The sequence below is a fragment of the Cannabis sativa genome, chromosome 2 (genome assembly GCF_029168945.1).
Source record: "Cannabis sativa cultivar Pink pepper isolate KNU-18-1 chromosome 2, ASM2916894v1, whole genome shotgun sequence".
Lineage (NCBI taxonomy): Eukaryota > Viridiplantae > Streptophyta > Magnoliopsida > Rosales > Cannabaceae > Cannabis > Cannabis sativa.
The window spans coordinates 74,050,144-74,058,734 of NC_083602.1; the positions used below are offsets into that span (position 1 = coordinate 74,050,144).

The 8,591-nt window shown below is 26.9% G+C and overlaps 1 protein-coding gene across 1 annotated transcript; it reads left to right on the top strand.

Annotated features, from left to right (window-relative positions):
• The first annotated feature begins 5,128 nt into the window (after positions 1 to 5,128).
• On the top strand, positions 5,129 to 7,230 carry LOC133034511 (uncharacterized). The gene is made up of 5 exons (XM_061109605.1): positions 5,129 to 5,379; positions 5,437 to 5,525; positions 6,045 to 6,185; positions 6,609 to 6,823; positions 7,213 to 7,230. Exons 1-5 carry the CDS (start codon positions 5,129 to 5,131, stop codon positions 7,228 to 7,230), a joined length of 714 nt encoding a protein of 237 aa, XP_060965588.1.
• The last annotated feature ends 1,361 nt before the right edge of the window (positions 7,231 to 8,591 follow it).

An 8,591-nucleotide genomic window follows, 5' to 3' on the forward strand; every position in this document is an offset into this window, starting at 1 on the left:
TAAATATTAAGGAAATTAATTTAAGTTGCATTAAATTAAATAATTAGCAACTTAAAAATTTGCTTTGAGAATATATTTATTGAGTTCGAAAATTTAAAGTATATAAAAAAAATATATACAATTTTTGAAAAAATAATAAAAATTAGAAAAGAAATACTTCAAGCAAAAATATCACCTATCTAGATTTTCTTTTGACTAATTAATTCAATTTCTAATATTATATATATATATTTTAAATTCATTTATTTTAAATTAATGAATAGATGAAAAAATCATTGATTTGAGTTGGTCCAAGAATTAATTAAAATAAATAATTAATTTACAACTCAATCTATTTTTCAAGATAAATTCAAAAATATTGCATAATTAAAATACAATTTTCGAAATTGATTAATAAAATAAAGAAAAAAAATATAAATTTTGAAAATTATTTAAATTTAAGTTGAAAAATTAAATTTCAACCTAAAAATAATTTTCTATTTAATTAAGTTTCATGAAAAATAAATAAATATTTAAGTATCATGATGAAAATCAACTTAGATATTTAAATTTTTCAAGTTAATTAAATGTATTAAATTCAAGAAATAATAATTAAGTGTAGAGAAGGCTTAATTATTTAATTTCTAGTTTAATACTAGGAAAAATATACTTAATAAAATTGTACTAAAATTAATTATTTAAATAATTAATTTCACAAAGTATAATATTTTCCTATTTAAATATTAGAAATAATAAATAGTCTAGAAATTACTATCTAGAAAATATTTTATTTGACTAAGTATCTTTTCAAAAAATTTGAAAAATATCTAATTTAAGTTATATATAGAAAAAAAAAATCTAAAACTTAAATAATTTTAAATTTAGATTTAATTAAATATCAAAAATTAAGTTGTAACCACTTAATTTGAAGATATCTTTTTAAGTTAATATTCGAAAAGATATTAACCTAAAAAAAAATATCTAAAATATTTCATTTTAAGTTAATATTCGAAAAGATATTAACTTAAAAAATATCTTAAGAATCTTTAATAACTAATGCCTAGGATTCCTCAACTTGATTTAAAATTTAAATAAAATATTCAAATTTAAGTTAGATAAGAAAAATGAGTTGATACAACTAATTTATAACTTAAATAAGAATATTTAATTAAATAAGTTCCAGAAAGAATCCAGTTAGTTAAAATTCTATATTTAATTAAATACAAGAAAAATACAAATAGTTTGTCTAGAAATTATATCTAAAACTAAAAGTGTTTTTCTTAAAATTAACTTTAAAATATTAAAATGAAAATAAATTTCATATATTTTAAAAGTTAATTATGTTGCTAATTCAATTTTATTAGGTCAAACTAATATAATTAACCTAGTACAGTTATTCAAATCAGGCAAATGGGCATTCACAATTGGGGTAGTTCATGTGAGGGGGTGCTGGGTTCAGTATGTCGTACCCACTGCTATGGCTCCCAACTCTCACACAAGGCCCAAAAGAGAGGAATTTAACCTTAAAATAAATAACTGTTATTAATTGAATAGGTCCAATAACTAAATGGACCTTAAATAAAATCTATTAGAATGTGACATTTTATTTAGTAACAACCTATATGCATCTATATAATAAAATAAACATATAGGCTCACACAGGTACACACTTGGATGGATCCTATCATGTTGCTAGGTCATACACAGATGAAAGAAGATTGTAAAATTTAGCTGTTACAAATTATTAACTTGACCAAGGGAGCCATGAGTTAAAATCAGATCATTGGATCTGTCAACAAGTTAACCATGACTATTTGCAATCAAGTAATAATAGGTTTTGAAAACTTACATACAAGCTAAAACCATATACTCCTGCAACAAGGTTAGCTGGATAGTTGGAAGTAGGATTTATTTAATTTTAAATAAATAAATTTTGAAAAATAAATAATTAAATAAATAAATAAATAATAAAATTTAATTTTAAAAAAAAATTTATTTATTTTCGAAAAATAAAAAAATTATTATTAATTTAAATTTTTGAAATTATTAAAAAAAATTTATTTAAAATTAAACCTACAATTTTGAAAAATTAGGTTTCAACTAACCTAAATATCATTTCAAAATTTGCAAACTACTTTTAAAAGTTAAATGTTATTTTATAAATAAAAATTAAATAAAAATTAGAAAAGATAAATTAAATATCTTTTTCAGATTTTAAATATAATTTAAATAAATAAAATAACAAAATTTAAAAGTTAGCAAAATATCTTACATCTATTTAAAATTACATGATTATAGTTATCTTATTAAAATTTAAATAAGGTCAAAATATTTTTTTAAAAAAATTAATTTAAAAAGTTTAATATCTGACCTTAAATTTAAAAATAAGATAAAATATAATCAAATTTAAAAATAAGATAGATAATTAAGCAAAAAGATAGATATTTACTAATTTCAAATTCAAATTACACTAATATCATGAATCAAATTAAAAAAATATTAAATTAATTCATTATGATAATTAGAATTATATTAGGAATAGTAAATCTATAAATACAAAACTACACAAAAAATCGGAAGTTAATTCCGCGCGCGTGCTCCTTGGTGACAGCCGAGAAAACTCGGCGGAACAGGGGAGCTGGTAGGATTTGCGCGCACGTAGGGGGGGCATCAGACACTAGTTCCGCGCGCGGATGAAGGATTCAGACAAGAAACTTGTCTGAATTCGCGCTCGCGTGAGAGTGCACAGCCCCCTTATCTTTTTTCCGAATCTTTAAAAAATCATAACTAATTCAAATTAAATCGATATTGAGTTCTGTAAAAAAGTAATTTGCTTAATTTTTTCCATACTATCCATTAAAAATAATTACAGAAACAAAATTTCAATTACTTTTCACGAAAATTCACAAACATCAATCAATCATCATATAACACTCAATACAACATGAAACCATCCAAATAACAAACAATCGTTTTAAAGTTCAAATTTCATGCAAGTAAATCAATTACCATGGCTCTGAGGCCATTTGTTGGAATTTATTTTACCAGGATCTTAGATCTACTCACAAGTATGTTGTTTAAACACCCTAAATATGAACTTTCTAAAACGATAAATTAAACACATATAAAGTTAAAAAAACCTTACATTAATGCAGCGGAATTAATGTCTCATTCCACTCAGATCTCTAACCCTTGTATCCTTTCTGTAGCAGAGTATAATCAAGATCTGAGCCCGAATGTCCTTCTTCTTCAAGTTTGATCCTTCACAGTCTTCCAATCTATGATTGAGTTACTCCTTGCTGTGTGTGGGCACTTACTCTTTCACTAGGGTTCGAAATTGATGAAGGAGAAAAGAGAAGAGAGGGTTTCGACCAGGTATAGAAAGTGGGGAAGGCTCAGTTTTTCTGAAGAGAGAAATTTCTGTCAGAAAGGCTTGTGAAAACTTATGATTTGAGTGAGCCATCACTTTCTATTTATAGGCAACTACTAGGTTTAGGTTAGGAATTATTTGGCATTAAAATAATAAAAAAAACAATTTGAAACTCCACAATAAGTGGCCGGCCATGGTGTTGTAGTGGGCCCCACTTGATTTTGCAGTTTTATCAAATTTTATTTCTATTTTCTCAAAAACGCCAATTTTCTAATTCTAACCTTTTAAATGCCAAAACTAATTATCTAATAACTAAAATAGATTATTAAATAATATTGTCATTTAATTTAATTATTAATTAGACATATAAAGTCCATTAATAAATAAATAAACCTAGAATCTCTTTTCTTTACAATTTCACCCATGCTTATTGAAAATTCATAAAATTAGACATAGTCTAACTTTAGAATTATAATTGATCAATCACGAATCAATTAATGAGTCTTACAAGCAGAATGTTCTCAACTAGAATGGGGACCATGGATCTATATGCTGAGCTTCCAATAAGTGAACCAAATTTACCAAGTAAATTCCTACTTATTAATTCTTCGTTAAATCCACTCTTAGAACTTAGAATTGCACTCTCAGACTTATATAGAGCATATTATATGTTTCACGATATCAATATGCTATCTCATTTAACCATTGTTATAATCTTATTGTGATTTAAAGATCCTCTATATAGATGATCTACATCGAGATGGGATTTCTTTACCGTTCTCACCCCTCAATGTATTTTGCCCCTTAAAACACTTAGCTACCTGTAAATGGTATTTAGTGATCTAATAATTAGTCAGTTAAACAAGAGCTTATCCATTTACTACTATTTGCTAAGCTCGAAGGGAATCATCACTTTACTTCTATACACCAGTAGAAGCTATAGATTCCATATTTATGTTCAGCACTCCCACTCAATCATACTATCATGTTCCCAAAATATACGTATCACCCTGACCTAAAAGTAGGCTTAACTAATAAATCAAAGAACATGAATAGCACTCCTGAGTTGAGCCTAAGCATATCAGGATTTATATTCTTTTAATCTTAAGATCAACTACTGATATTAACTTGGAAAGATATATATAACGGTAAGTTTGTAATATCTTAACTTAGTTGCAATATCGGTCCAGTCCAATGTATACTCCATACATTCGAAACTAGTATACTTTACTAATGTCTTGGAAAGAACATAACACTTACTCCAAGTGTAAGTATACATCATCGCTGATTATCACATTAGTGTAAACCCAATAACACTGATGAAACAGGGACCAAGTCTTTTGATTCATATGATCACAATCACATTCCACTGTGTTGACGATACTGTAATTGTGAATAAACATATGATCTGGATTTAACTGATTTTGTGTGTAAATGTAATAAACATATTTAAACCATTAGCATGTAAGATTCATGCAAACATTAATCACTTCAAATTTCTTATATTGATAACTAATCAGATTGTAAAGAGTTTTATTTAGGGCATAAAACCCAACAGAAATATCTATCATGTTATGAAAAACTTAAGTAAAAAAGAAAAATAGAAAATTTGATAAAAACTCAACAAGGAGCTTTAGATAAATTTGTTACCACTAGCAAAAGAGATGAAAATAACACAAATAAAGAAATTAATGAACAATTAAATTTAAATAATTTAGGTGATTATGAAATTATGGTAGAAAAGGTTTAGAAAATTGCCATCATAAAATATGTGATAATATGATAGTTGATGAAGAATGTCAAGAAAATAAGGAGGATAATATGGAAACTAGAAATGGTAACAACAATTTAGATTATCTTGATGATCCAGGAAGATGGAAAAATCTTGATAATAAACTAATAGACTTATTAGTAGAAAAAGGTCCAATTAGAGTGAGTGATATAGAGTTTCCAAAAGATGATGGTAGACGTTTTTCTACTTATCACTATACTAGAAATTTATCAAATGGAGAACAACATGATAGAAAGTGGTTAGTGTATTCAAAGTATTTGAATAAAGTATATTGTTTTTGTTGTAAATTATTTAGTGTTAATTCTAGTACGATGAACCAATTGAGCAACGAAGGAACTAAAGATTGGAAACATCTTGGTGATAGGTTAAAGAGTCATGAAACAAGTAACGAACATATAATCAACATGAGTACTTGGTTTGATTTAGAATCGAGATTATTAATGAATAAAACAATTGATAAACATGCTCAAGAAAGAATTAATAAAGAGAAAGAACATTGGAGAAATTTTTTTAAAAGGGTAATTGCTCTTATAAAATGTTTAGCTAAAAATAATTTGGCATTTTGTGGGAGTCATGAAAAGATCTGTCAAGAAAATAATGGAAACTTTTTAAGTTTTATTGAGATGATCACTGAATTTGATCCAATAATGAAAGAGCATATTCGTCGTATTCAAAACGGTGAAATTTATAAACATTATTCAGGACATAATATTCAAAATGAGTTAATACAAGTGTTGGCTCACAAGATAAAAAGTTTAATTTTAACAAATATAAAAGAAGCAAAATACTATTCAATTATATTAGATTGTACTCCAGATTTAAGCCACCAAGAGCAAATGTCCATGATCTTAAGGTGTGTAAATATTTCTTCTTGTCCTATTGAAATTGAAGAATACTTTTTAGGATTTTTAAATGTAGTAGATACTTCAGGAAAAGGTCTCTTTGATGAACTCATAAGAGAAATTAAGAAGTTAGAACTTGATATAAATGATGTAAGAGGACAAAGTTATGATAATGGATCTAACATGAAAGGGAAACACCAAGGTGTGCAAAAAAGGTTATTAGATGTAAATCCTAGGGCACTTTTTACACCATGTGCATGTCATAGTCTTAATTTAGTAATTTGTGATGCTGCCACTTCTTGTGTTAGAGCCATATCATTTTTTGGGGTTCTACAACGAATATATTCATTATTTTCTTCATCACCAAAGCAATGGATAATTTTAAAAAATAATATATCTAACTTAACAGTGAAGTCATTATCACAAACTCGTTGGGAAAGTCACATTGAAAGTGTAAAAGCTATTATACATCAAACTCCAAATATTAGAGATGCTTTGTTAGAACTAGCAGACACAAGTGAAGATCCTAAAACAAAGAGTGAAGCTAACAGTCTAGTAACTTATGAACTAGAAGATTTTGAATTTTTATTAGGTATGACTATTTGGTATGATATCTTGTTTGCAGTAAACTCTCTTAGTAAGAACTTTCAAAGTGAAGAATCAACAATTAATGTTGCCATAGATCTTCTTAAGGGTCTTATTTCTCATTTTAAAAAATATATGGAAAATGGATTTATATCTTCCATGGTTTCAGCTAGAAAACTTGCAAATGAATTGAAAATAGAACCAAAATTTCATGAAAAACGTGTGATTCGTAGAAAGAAACAATTTGATGAAGATGTTAGTGATGATAAAATAAAATCTCTTGAAGAATTATTTAGGATTGAGTATTTTATTTATTGGGTTGATCAAATAATTTCTTCACTTAAAATAAGATTTGAGCAATTTGAAGTTTTAGAAAACATTTTTGGATTCTTATTTGATTTTACTAGATTAAAGTCAATGGATGAAGATGCTATTAAACAATGTTGTTTGAATCTTGAAAATTTTCTAAGTTATAATGGGAATTCTGATATAGATGGAATAGATTTATTTTCAGAATTACAAGTTTTAAGAGAAATTTATCAAAAAGATCAATGTAGTCCATTAGAAGTACTTAATTATATAAAAAAAAATTGATTCATTTCCAAATGCTTATATTTCTTATAGAATATTGTTAACAATTCCAGTTTCAGTTGCATCTGTAGAAAGAAGTTTTTCAAAATTAAAATTAATAAAAACTTATTTAAGATCTTCGATGTCCCAAGAAAGATTAAATGGATTAGCAATGTTGTCTATTGAAAAAAATTATTAGATAAACTTGACTACAACGATTTAATAAATAATTTCGCATCTCAAAAAGCTAGAAAATTAAATTTTTTATAAGTTTATTATTTTGTTGATTTGTAAAATTTGTTATTTTTTTATTCAATTTGAGATTTTTTTTAGTAAATAATTATTGTAAAAAAAAGGCCTTTATTTTGAAGCTCACCCAAGGCCTTTAAACGGCTAGAGACGGCCCTGCTCACGAGTATGTGGATCAATGAGCTGCAAGCTCCTACTTACGAGTATGTAGATTAATGAGTTGTAAGCTCCTACTCACGAGTATGTGGATCAATGAGCTGTAAGCTCACACTCACAAGTATGTTGATCAATGAGCTGTAAACTCATTGTCTACTCGTTCTGAACAACTTTCATTGTGTATTCTGTTTATCTCGAAATGAACTTGTTTATCTTGCTGGTTTCATCAATCAATAGTTATTACTCATGTCTCTCCTCAGACGAGTCATTTAAGTGCATTTAATAAAGCGTGATTTAAACTGGTTCATATTCCAACATTGATACACATGTCAGTTTCATATAAAATATTGCTTTGTCCAATATTTGTTTAATTTAAATTACTTTCATATATGTGTCATCAGTAGTTCTACATTTCTTAGCATGTTTTGTTGGAATTTATTTTACCAGGATCTTAGATCTACTAACAAGTATGTTGTTTAACATCCTAAATATGAACTTCTAAAACGATAATAAACACATATAAAGTTTAGGAAACCTTACATTGGTTGCAGCGGAATAATATGTCTCCTTCCACTAAGATCTCTAACCCTTGTATCCTTTCTATCGCAGAGTATCACCAAGATCTGAGTCTGAATGTCCTTCTCTTCAATTTGGATTCTTCACGATCTTCCAGACTATGATTGAGGTACCACTTGATGTGTGTGGGCACTACTCTATCACTCAAGGTTTTTGAAATTATAAGAAGAAGAGAGAGAAAGAGGTCGGCTATAGAAGGATAGTGAGTGGCTCAATTTTTCTGAAGGCAATCTTTTGAATCACTTAAATCTCTCATTTTGGTGTGAGCCATCACTATCTATTTATAGGTAACCACTAGGTTTAGGTTAGTAATTATTTGGCATTAAAATAATTAAAATATTAATTGGAAAAAAGCCTCTCCAAGTGGCCGACCATGGTGTTAATGGGCCCCACTTGATATTTTGCAATTTTGACAATTTTCATTTCTATTTTCTCAAAAATGCCAATTTTCTAATTCTAACCATTTAAATGC